This window comes from Serinus canaria, chromosome 5 (genome assembly GCF_022539315.1).
Source record: "Serinus canaria isolate serCan28SL12 chromosome 5, serCan2020, whole genome shotgun sequence".
Classification (NCBI taxonomy): Eukaryota; Metazoa; Chordata; class Aves; order Passeriformes; family Fringillidae; genus Serinus; species Serinus canaria.
The window spans coordinates 32,243,038-32,259,552 of record NC_066319.1 but is presented as its reverse complement, the minus strand read 5'-3'; the positions used below and the strand labels follow the sequence as shown (position 1 = coordinate 32,259,552).

At 38.3% G+C, this 16,515-nt stretch overlaps 1 protein-coding gene across 2 annotated transcripts in view; it reads left to right on the top strand.

Moving 5' to 3' along the window:
• CDIN1 (CDAN1 interacting nuclease 1) overlaps nucleotides 1-16,273 on the top strand; it is a 122,402-nt gene extending 106,129 nt beyond the window's left edge. For both annotated transcript variants that reach the window (XM_009101951.4, XM_050975623.1), the window contains 2 exons: nucleotides 15,116-15,266; nucleotides 16,092-16,273. In XM_009101951.4, the coding sequence (XP_009100199.3) occupies nucleotides 15,116-15,251 (136 nt within the window). In that variant the 3' untranslated portion in view covers nucleotides 15,252-15,266; nucleotides 16,092-16,273. The remainder of the gene's footprint in view (nucleotides 1-15,115; nucleotides 15,267-16,091) is intronic.
• Nucleotides 16,274-16,515: the final 242 nt, after the last annotated feature.

Genomic DNA, 16,515 nt, shown 5'->3' with positions numbered 1-16,515 from the left:
GTGTGATTGGCATGGGTGTTGTTTAAAGATAATTTTCTTTTTTTCCCCCTGAAAACTAAGACAGGGAACTAGTGATGAAGCTATAACAGATCTCTGAGTTTAGTGGTGGTTTCATTTCTTTCAGCATACCTTTGAGTGTTCTCTTCGCTTTAGGCTTGAGGATTATTAGGCCAGAGTAATCTGGATAACACTGAACCAGAAGAGCTTGAGGTAGTGGTATGTGTTGTAAAAACAAGAAGTGAAATTAGAAAAGTTGCAAATACTTCTTCAATTAGAAAAGTTTACCTGTCTTTATGTGTAGAGAACCTTTGCAATTTGAATATCTTAACTTAATGAAAAACATACAAGCCATTATTATTTATGAAAAGTAAATTCTTAAGCTTTGTCTGTGGACAATAAGCATGGTGCAAATCCATATTGTTCATTTCAAAAGATTTCCTTTTCAAACACTTTCTTTTTCTATATTCTGGATGACTTTCTGATATCTTATTTTATAAAAAGACATATATAAATACAAGTATACAAGAGGTTTGTCTTTTTTCATCAGGCAGAGAAAACAAATTTGAGTCTGTTTAATTTTGTTAGCAGTCATGATATCATTCCAGATTGCTTGAGAGAGTATTTTGTATCACTAGTTTTCTGTACTACTTTCAGAAAAGTGTAAGGTTTTGTCACTGTGTCTAATACCCAGCTGTGATAAACAGTATCTTATAACCTATTTGTTAAACATTTCAAGTAGAATTGTAAAATAATTTAAAGGTCCTATTGCTCTGACTGGAAGTTTTTTCTAGACCCAGTGCATGTCTCCCTGATGTGTTGGTGGAGGACAATGCCTTGTCCTCAGCATTTATTCTCCCTAGGCTGGAAAGACCAAGCTCATTTAGTCTTTCCTATGAACAGCTGCTCTTTTTTCTGGGCAGTGCAGTAGCCTTGCTCCATATCTGGCAATTACTTCTTGTCTTTTTGAATGACCTGTCTACAGTTTCCAGAGGAGGACTAAGCAAGTCTTCAAGAAAATACAGTATTTCTAGAGTTGTACTGAAAATCTCTCTCCCCACACTTCATATGATTATTTTGCCCTTTCTTTAGCTGCATTGCTTTGTGTCCCTTTATTAATCAAATGTTACATGGATTGATTGCTTCTTCCTCCGGGAAAGAAAAGGGAAATAATTTTTTTTTTATTGCAGCCTTTATATCTATGTGTAGGTTTGAACCAAGCAGTAGCAATATTCTGAGCATGTTCCTGTTAAGTTGATCATGTACAAAAATCAGATTACTTGCAGTAAAAAAAAAGTGGGTAACTTGAGCAATTTCTAAAAAATGTTTGTTTAATTTCTGAATCTTTACTATTTAAGACAACAAATGTTGTTAGATTGGTCATGGCTTCAAGACAGTGATATCAAAAGTTTAAAAACTTTCCATTGCTGTCACCACATCTGCTTTTTTATTGGAATATTTTTAATTTAGATTTATTCAATTTTTTTTATTAAACCAGGGGAAGAATAACCCCATGTACAGGCTGGGGGCTGACCTGCTGGAAAGCAGCTCTCCAGAGAAGGACCTGGGGGTCCTGGGGATAGGAAGCTGGCCATGATCCTTGTGGCCACAAAGGCCAATGGGATCCTGAGCTGCATTAGGAAGAGCATGGCCAGCAGGTCAAGGGAGGTGATCCTGCCCCTCCACTCAGCTCTGGTGAGCCTCACCTGGAGTGCTGTGTCCAGTTCTGGGCTCCTCAGGAAAAGAGAGACAGGGAGTTACTGGAGCAGGTCCAATGGAAGGCAACAAAGGTTATGAGGGGACTGGACATCCCTCGTACAAGGAAAGGCTAAGGGAGCTGGGCTTGTTCAGCCTCAAGAATGATGAATAGATGACTGAGAGGGGACCTCATTAATGTCTAGCAGTGTCTGAAGGGAGGGTGTCAGAGGATGGATCCAGGCTCGTCTTTGAGGTACCAAGCAACAAGACAAGACACAATGGGCAGAAACTGAGTCACAAAGTTCCACCTGAACATAAGGAAGAACTTCTTTACTGTGTAAGTGACCAAGCACTGGAACAGATTGTCCAGAGAGGCTGTGAAGTCTCTCTCACTTGAGATATTCAAGAGCTGCCTGGACACAGTCCTGTGCCACGTGCTCTAGGAGGTGAGTGAGGCCTCCGTGCATGAGCAGGGAGGTTGGAGCAGATGACCCACTGTGGTCACTTCCAACCTGACCCATTCTGTGATGCTGTGATTTATTTTTTAATTATGTATTTACACAGTAGCAATCTAAATATAGATTCTGGTTTGGGTTTGTTTCATTTTTTAAAAAGTGGAATGCAGTTTGGGTTCTTCTAACACAAATCTTGAAACTCCTGCAATATATGAGTAATGTATTCTGAAATTGCACAATTGTCCTTAAATGCCCACAAGGAAAAAGATCTGTCAGGTTTTATTCATAGTTTTTTTAGAGTCATAGGACAAGCTTCTGTGCAAAGTAAACCAAAATGAAAGCATTAAGATTATTTTACCCACAGTGATGACATGTTACTGCCTATATTACCTCACAGCATGTCACAAGACATCATTACTTGCTACTGAGTTTTATTTCATTTATTCCAGAATCTCATCAAGGCACTTCAGTTTAAGTATATCAAAAATTAAAAAATCACTCAGTACCACAAAGCTCTTTAAAGTCAGATTTCCATAAATTTGCACATTACTAAATATTGGTGGTGTTAAGCAAATGAGAGCAAATAAGTACATTAAAGTGGAAACATTACTTAAGCAAAGAGAAGCTGTTCTGTACCATTTCTATCATTTTCTATGTGGTCTGACTTAATTTTTTTTTTAATTAAAGAATGGTTCAAAAGTGCCTGTAGGTAATCAAGAAATTATAAATTAATTTTTAATTCTTATTTTTGCTGGTTCAGCTGGAATTATAGTTCTCTTAATCTTCTGAATTTACCATTTTTTGCTGTTGCCATAGTGAAATCAGGTAGAACAGGCAAAGCTGTACTTCTTCTTCTCTTTGAACTTAACTAAAAATAATGCTTAATCTATTGGTATGGCTTTAGAAATAGCTTTTAAAAATGTTAATGTGGATTTAGCAACTGTGGAAACAGAGATAGTCTGACCTCAAACTGGAAGTTCTATTGGCCCTCAACAAAAATGCAATACCTGTGCAAGTTTTCCTTTAGCAGTTCATCCTAGTGCTTTATGCCTAGGGAGGCTTGAGGGGAAAAATATTTATATAAACCTGAATCAATTTATACATCTTGATGTCATGTACTTCTGAGCAGGGAAGGACTTTAGGGCAGCTGGTTTTTGTAACCAGGGCAAAATATACCATACTATTTTAAGTGATAATCAGTTTGCATCACTTAGCCTGATGGAAATAACTTTGTCACTGGGTAATTCTGCATAACAAAGACTTAGCAGTGAAAAGCTCCAAGTACCATTGAGAATTCATCTCATTCTTCTGGAGGATGGTGCCAGACTTGCTGGGTATATTTGTATTGATGTAATGTCTACCTGAGGTATACTAGTCTGCTGTGCACAAACCTACAAACTGCAAAGTTGCCTCCAGTGTAGAAATACTGATTTGCAAAAAGGTGATACCTCAAAGGTACAGAAAGACAATTTGAAATCTGTGGCAAAAGTCAGTTGTTGATACAGGGAGATTCTAGAAGTTGAAGCAGTTGAAATTGTGTAAATGTTCTCTCTTCACTCTTATTTATTGACTCTATTTTCCTCTTTTTGGTGTGAGTTTTTGCGGTTTGTTGGGTTTTTTTTATGCCTCCCAGTTAATAATGGTCTAGCTTGAACAGACAGGAAGACCCCCACCTCTTTTGCAAGAGTGCTATAAACTGAGGGGACTGACAAGAATCTTTTTATTGTCTATGATGGTCTTCCATTACTCAGTTCAAGTTGAAGGTGTCTTCAACATATTCAGTAATCTGTACTGAGGTCAGAGCAGATGGAAAAGTTATGTCAGCACCTCTCCTTAAGCTGCATTATGGCTGCTCCTGACAAGTGGATTTCTGTGAGAGACAGCTTTCTTGAGAGGTTCCTGTGGAATTCAGGAACCATTTTAAACTGTTGTCCTTCCTTATGTTTAGAATGAACGGTGTTTTTTGATATTGCAATCTCAAATATAAGGACAAGACTGGAAAATAAGCACTTTAAGAAACAAAAAACCTTGTAATTTTTGGCTAGCAAGGGACTGGGAGAGACAGCTGGTCAGAACAGATACTAATCTTATCACTTAATTTACTTACTCTGAGCTTCTATGCAATGTAGGAACCAAAAAACAACAAAGTGGCTATGCTCAGGTGGAAGTTAGCCAGGTCTCAGAAAGGTTGGTAGAACTCATTATTCGTGATGTTTCAAGCTGCTTACTCAAGCTTAATTTATCTTTGAAGGGAAAAGTGGTGTTTATTTTTCTTCTTGTTGTTACTTTAATTTTCTATTAGTTTTGCTTTTGTCTTAAAGGGAACAGAAATTGAACAGGTCTATGTGCTCAGTAGGTCACACTTCTTCTGTTTTGTTTAAAATGAGACTGCTAGTGCTGTCCTTGATGCCCTTAGATGTCTGCAACCAACAATGTTCATTTATCTAGCAATCTAACAATTGCATGGCAAAGAAAGGAAAGGAAAGGAAAAAAAGGGAAAGGGAGAAAGGGAAGGGAAGGGAAGGGAAGGGAAGGGAAGGGAAGGGAAGGGAAGGGAAGGGAAGGGAAGGGAAGGGAAGGGAAGGGAAGGGAAGGGAAGGGAAGGGAAGGGAAGGGAAGGGAAGGGAAGGGAAGGGAAGGGAAGGGAAGGGAAGGGAAGGGAAGGGAAGGGAAGGGAAGGGAAGGGAAGGGAAGGGAAGGGAAGGAAGGGAAGGAAGGGAAGGGAAGGGAAGGGAAGGGAAGGGAAGGGAAGGGAAGGGAAGGGAAGGGAAGGGAAGGGAAGGGAAGGGAAGGGAAGGGAAGGGACACAAGAATATGTAGTCCAGCTGTCTTTTACTGTTTTCAACATGTACTTGTATGAAGGGAAATGTCAGCACTATGTGATTTTATAGTGTTGCAGACTTCTGCCTCAGTTCTCATCAGGCATGGATTGTTATAAGTCACTAGCTAACTCAACTAATCTGCCATTGCTTTTAAAACTTCACAAGCATTTTCCTCTGATTCTTCTTCTCTCTCCTTCTGGGCTCACTTCCATCACCATGTACATTTTTATGTCTTCCTTTTGAACATAATTTTGTACCTTGATGGTGAGCCCAGAAAAGTTCAGTGCATAGTAAGCAAAGAGAGCTGAAACACAGTTGGGTTTAGTATTGATATATACTGAGAAGGGGTAAATAACTTGTAAATAAATCTAGATAGCATTAATTTTTCAGAAGGTGCATGCAGTAGAGCTCTATGTGTAGGTGTATAAATAGTTCAGAAGAGAGAAGGCAGAAAAGGGAAATAGATTTCTTTGCTCATCTTCAGTTATACACTTACTTCACCTGATAATGAATGTAACACTTACTATACATTGCCTTGGTGGTCTCCTAGAGTCTCTGAAACAGTCTCCAACTTGCACCATGTGAAAATATCTCTTCTGGGAGACTGGATATTTTGCAGGTGATACATAAGATTTGTGTATCTCAGGATGCACTCCTTTCTGAATAGCAACTAAATCCCAAATTATTTTCAAATATGAAGTGGGGCAGGATCAGTTTGGATTGAACAGACATTGGATATATGAAACAAGCTGAGGGATATGAGAGACAAGCTGAGGAGCCTCAGGCTTTAAAAATAAGCATGTGCCAGACAGAGTTAAAGTTTGCCAGTGGATTCCAAAGGCAGTGAGAATATTCAAGGTCAGAGGTATTCGCCTTTCTTTTGGGTGGGCATCAGGTGCCACAGTAATGGGCAGCAGACATACCACTTCCTTTTTCATCTGTTCTGTGCTTAATACAGGTGGGTGACTTACATTTTAATAGACAGTAAATTTAAGTACAGCATCACACATAAACTGCTTCTGCCTGTCAATTATGGGCAATAGCATGTTTGGTAGTTAACTGCTGAGCAGCATTGTGTGGAGATACTCAGTGTGATTTACTGTCTGGTCTTCTCATTCTCTGATCTGAGAAGTTGGAAGCACAGATGAGCTGTCCCTCCATTTGTTAGTTCATCTGTTACATTGTTTTTTTTAATTGCATATTTGTGTATACGGATTTGAAGATACAGAATTGTCTAATAATGCATTCAAAATGTCTTGAGATAGCTTTAATGCTGGCCTCAGAATTTATGCTCAGAAAATACTAAACACACAGATATATAGTGTCTTTATTTATCAATATTTCTGCTAGCAAAATTTGCTGAGCAACTTTTCTGATTAGTTTGGTTCTGTTTTACAATAATTATTAAACAGAAATCTAATGCTGTAAGGGCAGTTCTGCCTCTTTGGTTAAATGCACTTGAGGCATATCTTATCTTTCTGGTGAGCACTGACACCAGATAAACAGCTGCACTGAAAGAAAGGATTGCTGCAAACTATGAGGCACTCGCAGATTATTCAGATATCATCTTGCACTGGCCTTAGGATGGCCTGTTACTTTCAGCCTTAAAAGTAAACAGCTGTTAATCACCTAGTGGCAACATGAGTTGACCAGACCTTGTGGCTGCCTGGACTTCAGTCTAACAGTACTCAAAGGCTCTTCTCATCTTTTCTGTCACCCAGGATAAGAGGTAGTTTGCAGCCAAGCATTCCTTTGAGGAGGCTGCAGGAGGCTGCTGTGAGTTTAACAAAATGTTTGAAATAACCTCAGTAACTCCTCTCAACGCTGATCCACAGCTTCAAATGTGCAGAATCCAACAATAGTAGACTTGCATCCACAGTCTCTGGAGAGAGAGCTAATGGCATAATGTTTTCTAAGGGAAACTGAGTAACACGCAAGTACCTCAAGAAGCAACATTCCTTGCCTGGATTTAATCAGAAAGTGATGCTTTCAGCAGCAATATGTGGAATAGTTCTGCAGTGCAAGCAGCCATCTTTGTTCCCTGCTTATTCAGAGTACCACCATTCTTGCAATGTATTATCTGGTAAATACAAGAAGCACAACTGAAAATAGAAGCAGCACTGCTTTGGTGAACAAGTCCTCAAATTGCATGCTGTGGGATTGGAAGGGTGTTTCTGTTTTGAACATTAATGGACTTACAAAACAGTGGGCAGTAAAACAATGTGCTAGCCCTGAGTTAGGAAAGACAAAGACATAGATGCCACACCTAATACACAATATAATGTTAGACTTTCTCCACCAGAATGGAAAGATTGAAGCTTCTGAAAAAGATACAAGTTTTTCTTGTATTGTGCCTTTTAGATTTTAGGGGTTTCTGGATGAACTTCTTTTGCTTAGTTATGTCCCTCATCCAGGGTTCCTGAAGTCACTTTGCCCTGTATTGAAATAGTTAACTAATGTAGAATCCTTGTATTTCCCAGAATATTGCATTTATCTCCAAGTTATCAAACAACATACCTGGAACACTATCTGTTATCTCTTTTAGCCAGATACTGGAACTATCTTCCCAGGTAGCCGAAAAGCATTGCTTTCCAAGATGCATACCCAAGTGATCCCCGCTAGAGCCAGAAAAAGCTTCTGTGCACTCACAGCCCAGAAGGCCAAGTACGTTGGGGAGTGCATTAAAGGGTGGTCAGGCAGTGGAACAGGTTGCCAAGAGAGGTTTGGATGGCCCATCCCTGAGAGTGTTCAAGTAAGGTTGGATGGGGCCCTGAGCAGACAGGTCTCAGTTGGTGACACCCCTGCCCACAGCAGGGGGCTTGGAGCTAGATGACATTTAAGGTCCCTTCTAACCCAAACCATTCTATAAGTCTCTGAAAAAACTGTGGCCATTATTTCCATGAAACAATCCAGCAGTATAAGAGTTAAAAATCTCTTTTCTAAAATGCTGATGTGAGTATGATGTTAATTTTAAGTACATCACCCCAGTCCTGCAGTGCAGGCATAGGGTCACCTTGTAGAGTGTCTTTACAGCACAAAACCTTACAATCTGATGCAAAGAAAGCATCTACCTGATTTTTGAATATGCTGAGACTGAAAAAAACCCATATTGTTCCTTAAGCACACAAAACCACTTGAGAGTTGAGCATTTGGAGTACTACTAATAAACAAAACAAACGAAGAAAAAAGAGTATATTTTAGTAGGTGTTAGGACATGAACCAACAGAAACTGAGAGATTCAAAATTCACTCAAGGCTCTCGTCTCTTAATGACAAGCTGCCTTGAAGCCAATATGTGTTTTCTTTCTCACTCACTGCATCAGTCTTCACTTAGAAAGCCTTGATCCTTGTAAATCACTGTAGCCTTAATGTTATTTAATCATAGTTTTTAAAAGTTAATTTCCATGAGAACTGTATTTTTTTTAAAAAGCCTAACTTGTCATTGAGGATTATAAAAATCCTTTATTTGCCTGGAGAACAGTATTCAGATCTGAATGAAGAAGTGTAAGTGAAGAATGTGTTTCGACAGTTTGTTTATTAAAAATGTATTATGCAGCTAAAAGTTATATTGTATTTATAATATTTTAATGACAGTGACTTGCACAGTTTCCGGTGCAGTCTATTACTGTGCATTTAAAACTGTGCTAAGGAAAATTCTAAAATATTTTAAATGTCCCCTTATGTCCACATAAGTATCACTCGATTTGTTTTTATTTTTCAAAATGCCACAAGCAATTAAATCGTATTGTAAGCTTGATGAAATTCCTCTATTTTATTGAAGCTTTAACAGTCTCATTGCAGAGTAAAAAGATAACTAGTGTAAAAAAAATTCATAAAGATTTAATCACATCTAAGAGAGGTGTAACTGTAGAGAGAGGCCTGATATTAGTTTCCATCCACCTTTTTTTCACCTGACAATTCAACTGCATATAAAATCAGTTTGTGGCATTCATGGAAATGACTACCTTTCTCAGCCCAAAGAAATTCCCACTTTTAAGTTAAAACCTCCTTGTTAAATGGGAGTCTCACAAAGTATCAGTAGACTTTGACTTTTTCCTTGTCTTCAGTAAAAATAAGACTTCTCCCAACTACTGTGGCAACATCAAAGCTTAAAGCAGATTAGGCTTTACTTGCTTAATTTTACCTTAAGCAGCATGAACTGGATGCCTGGATCCTTGAGACATATTATGCTGCTAGCATCTGTGTGTGAGGCATGTAGTACTTGTTCATGCCATGGACAAGTTTCCTATTATCTTTACAAGTATGTGATCAGAACTTGTTAAACTTTCTTGAGCCACATCTGCAAGCAAATTTTTCTTTTTTTTTTTTTTGACTTGTTACTCTAGGAAGTCAGTGCTAAGCAGCTTTAGGGAGTTGGCACAAAAATATTGCAGCCTTATGGATTACAGGTTAAGGATCAGATTTTGTAAGCAAAAATTATCATTCAGTTACTTGATTTGCTAAGTACTGGATTTTTTACTCCTTTCAACCAGATTTGGTGAACTCAGAGTAATATGGTGCTGTGTGTGTGTCACTGGGTCACAAAATCGTGTGGAGGATTGGAAAACTGACAGGAATGATAAAACTCCACCCACCCACCATTATCTTCAAATTGGGTTTTTAAAATGCACTGTCTTAATGCACAAGTACCTGTATTTAATTTTAAAACTCTGTGTAAATGAACAGTAGAAAAAAATACCATGTTATAAACAATTCTGAATTAGGACTGCAGTAGCTGTGGGAAGCTTCTTGCTAATGGAAGTACATTTCTGAGCAGTGGCTCTTAAATGTTGGCCAAGATGTATAATGCTGTGTCAACAGCAGCAGTAAACTGGTCTAGACATAAGGAAGTTGGCTGCCTTATGCCAACTGACCTTATTTGAAAATGTGGTCTGTAGTTGTTGCCTACTAGCCTAGCTCTGCCAATTTATAAATTTCTTCTGCTGACACAAATGAGATTTCTGCAAGTACACTAAAATAAAGCTGAGTATCCTTAAATATTAAACTTATTATGTATTATTATACATAATAATAATACATAAGTTTATTATGTATTATAATAAACGTATTAATTAATTAGTTAATAAGGGGTTAATTATTTTATCTTCAAGGTTTATTACTACAATTAAAACCTATTTACTCACAACTGTGATTCTGAAGAGCAATGTTAAATTGACGTAGAATGTAATAATTTATTTGAGAACTTTTGTAATTCCCCATTCCCAGAAAACAAGTAGTGCTATGCAAATGGTTTGTTCTATATTTAAAATGAAAAACAAGGAGACAAAGCCAGCTTTTTTAGCTGGCATTGAAAAGTGAGGGACTAGAATGCAATCCTTAAAAGACACATTCAGGTGTGACCCTCATAATTAAAATTGTCAATCAGGTAGACTGTTATACTTTCATAACTTGAATATTTGGCTGAATCTATTTGATAAAATAATAAAATATTTGTTTAAATGCATGCATATTAGAAATAATAATTCATATGCCAGCATTTTCTCATGAGAGTCTTCTGGAATTCAAATTATTTACATTACGCTGAGATGCATATAGAACATCTATAACAAATAGACTAATAACAAATGAAGTGAACATATATATAAAAACAATTCCAAGTTCTTTTACATTTCTGTTCAGTATCAAGCCGTGTGTTGAAAATGCATTTTTCATAAAACCACATGCAAGGCTTTGTGATCATGAAAAAATCACCTCACAACAGCCACATGTCTAGGCAAATCCTTAGAAGCTGGTATGGACCTCACACAGACATTCCAGAAGAAAGACATTACCAGAAAGTAGTTTCTCTTGAAGTGAAGTAGAATATGTGTGAGCTTACTAGGCCACTTTGATAAATAAATAAAAGTCTTTTTTCTGTTCTAGCACCAAACTGGTTCAGCTGGAGGGCAAGTTAAACCCTGATTCATAGTTTACTTAGTTGTGTTCTTTCGCTTTTTATTTTAAGGTATCTCTTAGTTTTTTGTTGTTGCTGGGATTTTTTCCTTAAGACAAAGAACCATTTGGCTTTGGTTACCTGAATTTTGCCTTCTGACTTTACAGTATATCTCTGTGAAACTCCTTTCCAAGACAAAACTCACTGTCCCAGGATTATCAGTGTACCACTTTAGCTGTGGTTTTCTTTCAAAATGTATGTGATTAAAGCAATACAGAGTTCCTCTGAACAATCTGAAATTAGTGCAAACCTGACTTACTTAGAGCAAATAGTATTGTTAGATACAAGTTTTATATAAAAGAACTTGTTGAGACTGCAACTGTATTTAACTACATTCAAACTGTATTTTTCTTAGATGCTTCAGTTGATTTTTTGAAAGACACCATGTGCTGCCTTTAGTACTTAGACTAAATTTAGCCATTTATTTCAAGCCTAAATTAGGCCTAAAGCAATCCACAAGCTTTTTTAATGCTGCTCTCCTCTTGCCATGCCTTGGGGTCAGAAGCCTGTGTGCCTCCCCTTTGGCACTACTGGTTCTCACACCCCTAGTGCCCCTGAGTTGGCTTTGGCAGCCTTGTAGTCAGTCACAACTTCTAATGTCAGAACTGGACATTGACTAAACTGGGATTTATATAATGGTAGCTACCTATCTATTGATTCATTTTGAAGTAAACTGATGCAACCTCTGTGGATGATTTTCACTTCCTATGTTTATTATGTTCTCGGATCTGTATTTCCTCTTTATTCTATTTTTACTGCATGGAATCAACCAATCCTTAGTTACTTGGATTTCTTTTCAGCTTTAAAAAGAAACCCCTAATAAAAAACCCAACTTTTTTAGGGTTTTCTTTAATAAAAGAAAACCCTAAAAAAGTTGTAAAAGCAGTACTTTCACTGGAATAGCTAAAATGACAGTTTTGTATAACTTTTGGACACATTCCTTCCCACCTAAGCTTTTCACACCTAAGAACTCAAGATTGGGAGAAGAAATACCAGCATATTTTCAGGGATTTATACAATTTTTCTAAGCAAGAAGAAAATCCATAGGAGTCTAACAGTTTGTTACATTCTAAGGCTGATTTTCAATATCAGCCTAAACTTTCTCCAGTGTGTCTTTCATATGAAATAAGATAACCTGGCCTTGTATCTATACAGTTTTAGAACCAATTGGTACATTCAAAGATTTTCTATGCTTCTCAGAGCTACTGAATACCTCCCCTTTCCATAGCAATACCGAGTATGCAGTCTGTCATTTTCGTTCATTCTCCTGTGTAAACCACAGTCAGTCACTTAACTTGTTCAGTGTTACAACTGATGCAAGAAATCAATTTGTAGCTTTACTTTGTAATTCACAGCACTGACTTTCATTCCTCAGGGCGTCATATCTCCACTTGGGAAGGAGTCAAATTAAAAAGTATCTGGGGGTTCTTACTTTTAGGTTACATTTCCCTATCTCACCCCCATACACAAAAAGGTTGTGTCTTTTCAAATTAAGGCAGCAGTAATTAACCGATGGCATTGTTTGTGGTTTGCCAACTCTGGGCGTTAATGAGAGAGAAATTAGCACTTAGCAGCAGGAGTTCCTGATAGTCAGTGGCAAATGCTTAATGGGCCAACAAGTTTATTTTGGTCTCAAGTACTCTGCACTTAAGTGCAGTAAACAAAAGTGTGGTGTGGGTTTTTATGTGATCATACACACGAGCTTTATGATATAGAGCTATAATAGAACAAATGACACAATAGAGTTGAAAAAGTGCAACCTAGGCAGCACAGGGCAAACAGTTTTGCTGTAACACCACAGTCAGATGCAGGATTGATGGATGTTTTCATGCCAAAGATGTACTTGCTCCTGCCATTAACAGTCTGCAGATGTTCTTGTATATAATTTTATTATCAAATTTGGTATTTCTGAACACAATTTTTTAAGCACCTCAAAAATTGTGCTTCAGCTGAGATGATTTGCTCACAAGACATAAGTTAGCCTTTTGAGGTGTCTCAAAATAGTAATTTTATTTAAAACTACAGTTTCAAAAGACTACTAAACAAATTACTTAAGCACAGTGCCACATGGATTTCATGGTGGGTGAGGGATTCAGACTGCCACAGTGAAATGAGCCCTTCAGAACTTGGGTGAGCAGCTGCTCATTAGCATCAGGATTTTACCTGGCACATGTGCTCATAATGAGTAACTACTTGCATACATTTCATACCTTCTGCCTTGCACAAAATAGCCCATTAGAAATGTAAGGTCTGCTTCCTATCTTCTGGGGATTTTTGCTTTTAAAATCATTTTGGTTAGTACGTAAGTACATCCCCACCCGATTACCCATTGCTATATTTCCTTGATGTGGGAACAGATATGTTGTCTGTGAAGTAACAAAACTGGGGGCCCCTCCTGGATCAGCAAACTGCTGTCTCTCACCAGAGGCTGTAAGCATCAGTCCTTGACCTCCCTTGTCTTGGTCCCTCTCTCCTGCTTGGGTCTTTGGGCTTGCAGGTGCAGTGAGCTTCTGCACGTTTTGGCCCCCCCGGAGCTTAAGCAATGGACAATGCAAAGAAGTCCGTGGAAGCTGAAGTTGTTGGCCAACCAGACAAAATTAGGAATTGGGTATAGGCATCATTGTCCTTCATATTAGCTACGTTTTAGTCTGTACTGTATTTATTGCCAGGCATGTTAGGATATGTTACCTAGTACAACCAGATGTGTCAGAGTTTTAACCTTTCAACTTTCAAATATCACCTTTCAGTTGCAAAAAGCGTGTTTGCCAGTGTGGCCTCATCTATGCTGAGGGTAATTTACTCTGCCACTGAACTGTGGCCACTTGGAGGTTGAAGAACAGTAGCCATAGACCAAAATATTACAATGCTCTGCAGCAGTTTCAGGCAAAAGAGTACCACATCTAATTGAAACTGCAGGAGGAAGCCACAGGGGTTTCTTCTTCCTTTGATGCCTATTCCACTACACAAGCACATCAAATAGAGTTTTCTCCGCATTGTTGGAAAGAAACCACCCTCACGAAGCCAGTCTGGCACTACCTATGGCTTTGAGTGCTTGTGTTGTCTGCTCAGTGGACATTTAGGTTACCATGCCTCCCCTCAGCACATATTTATTAAAATTAAATGTTAACAAAAATTGGCTACCATATTGGTTGAATCCTGAGTACAACTGCATATAAACCATTACATGACATTCTATTGAACTTTTTCTTGTACAGACGGTACCTAACAGCTCATCCTGCACTGTTGGTTTTGGCAAGTTCACTACAGCATATAATAAATCAAGGAAAGAAAAAGCTTTTTGGCCTAATGTTGTACAGACTGCTGTAATGTTAGACTACAGAAAGCAGTTCTGTTTTTAGACATCCTTTTACTAACCCAACATTCATAATTTATGATTCCACTGTAAAATTCCTGCAACACTACACCAGAAGTAGTGCTGCCCTTTAATTAAGTGCTCTCAGTAGGAAAAACGTGAAACTGATGTGCAAAACATATCGCAGTACACAGTGATTGATAGTGATTACTTCTTTATGAACCCAGCCTGAAGGTCTGAACTTCCTGATGGGTAAAATAGTCCATGGGGCTACTTCCTGAGATTGCCTAGTGGGGATCAGTCAGAGTTAGCAATATCTGAGGAATTCCTGAGGCACATTTCAGAGCCATTACAACACAAACTTTCTGTTTCTTCTGAATTGTGCTGTATGTTAATAATTACCTGAATAAGAGCTCATTGTAGAGATTATATTTTAAGGATTCATTGTTGTCTTCATGCTATTATAATTCGAATGAACTGGGACATGTGTAAAACCTTGTATCTTTAATGTCTGCACACAGAAATCTAAATGAGCAGGGTGCATGTCAAAAGAGATTTCTCTGTACATCACAGTTACTGAATGTTATTTAGTATTTAATACATAGGTATCTTTTACTGACGTGTGCAGAAGATTCAAAAATAAAAAACTGAAACGCTGATGTGGATTCCGTGAATCTCTAAATAGCATTTTTATTCCTGGAATCAGGGACTGTTGGCATCAATCAATGCACATTCAAAATTTGAACATTAAACAGAGGTTAAATACTCCCTCCAATTTTGCAGAGAAGTTACCAGATTTGCGTTGGCATCACAGAGGTGGGAAATTGAAATCCCTCTAACACAGTTACATAAGTTCATTTTTCTTTTTTGTTTGATAGATTTGGCCCTGGATTAGTCATCTACTGGTACGGATTTATTGAAGAGCTGGACTGCCACCGTGAGCGTGGTATCCTGCTAAAAGACTGCTTCCCTACTGACATTGTGACTCTGCGACACAGCATGGCTCAGCGCTGATGTTGGGAGGAAGAGGTAAATCCGGAAGCAATTTTACTTTCCTGCAGTGTAAACTAATGGCAGCATCTGCCCTGAACTTCAGCTGAACTCCTGCTGCCTGCCCTTATGCTACTGCTGCTTTACACAAACATATCAAGAGTTTCTGTTTTGCTTCAGACCTCTGTTGTGATCAGCCAAAAAAGACAGACACAACCCACTCATTATCAGCAGTTCTGTCTCTGTCAAACAGCTAGTTTTGAGATAGTCATAATCTTTCTTCCTTCCGGATGGCTTCTTCAAGCATTCTAAACAAAGACAAAAATGCAGAGGCTGAAAGGTGGAGCTTTCAGTTCTTATCCCTGTTACAGAGTCACCTATAAAATTAAGTGCTTTTTATGAATTCATTATGTGCTAGTGATGTGACTAAAACACCTACAGTGATGTGGAGGTTTGGTGAAGACTGTTGTTTTGGGGCTTAAAACAATATAAGGCAAAGCTGGTAAAGCCCGAGTGGTAAGAGAGGATCATGGCTGTTACAGTAAATCGCCAGATTTGGAGATAATAATTGGTGTATGTGTTTTGTCACTGTCTGATTGTTCAAATCAGCAATGGAATCCTGAGTTAACAGTTAAAAAATAGTTAGGAGATTTTGAAAGGGTGTGAAAGCAAAGACCACAGCTTTTATTTTATGTATATAAGCCTGTGAAGTTTGGGGGTAGTGTGGGGGAGGCTTAGTAAGTATTTTAATGACTCAAAAATAACTCATGTTTTGTCTTTTTCTCTTCCTCACCCCTGGGGAATCTATACCTAGGAATTTTTCTCTTAACTGACTAAGGAGAGAATCTCTCTTTACCCCTGCAGGCACTGTAGCAAATTTCTGGCACACTGAAGTCCAAAAGAACAACGTGCAGGAGCTTTCTATGAGTTATTTGTGAAGGAGTTTACCATCCTGGTGTTCAAGAAGGGGAATTAAAAAAAAGGTTCAACAGTGCTTCATACTGAATCAGTTCCACAAGACAAATAAAGCACACAAATGGACTGAAGTTTCCTGCGTACTTGTTTTCTTGTAAGAGCCTTGTTTTTCTCTTGTTAGAACCACCAAGATCAGAAGTTCACTGAGGTGGGTGTTAGCCCTTCATGAAGTTTTGAGTTCAGTCTCTTCCTTTTCCATCCACATCACCACTCAGGGGAGCAAGATTGGGTCTCAGGTTTGTGCTCTCAGACGTTTCTTAATGACAGCAGCTTGTTGGGCTTGACATACTTCAGTACTCTTCTCTGTGCCAGC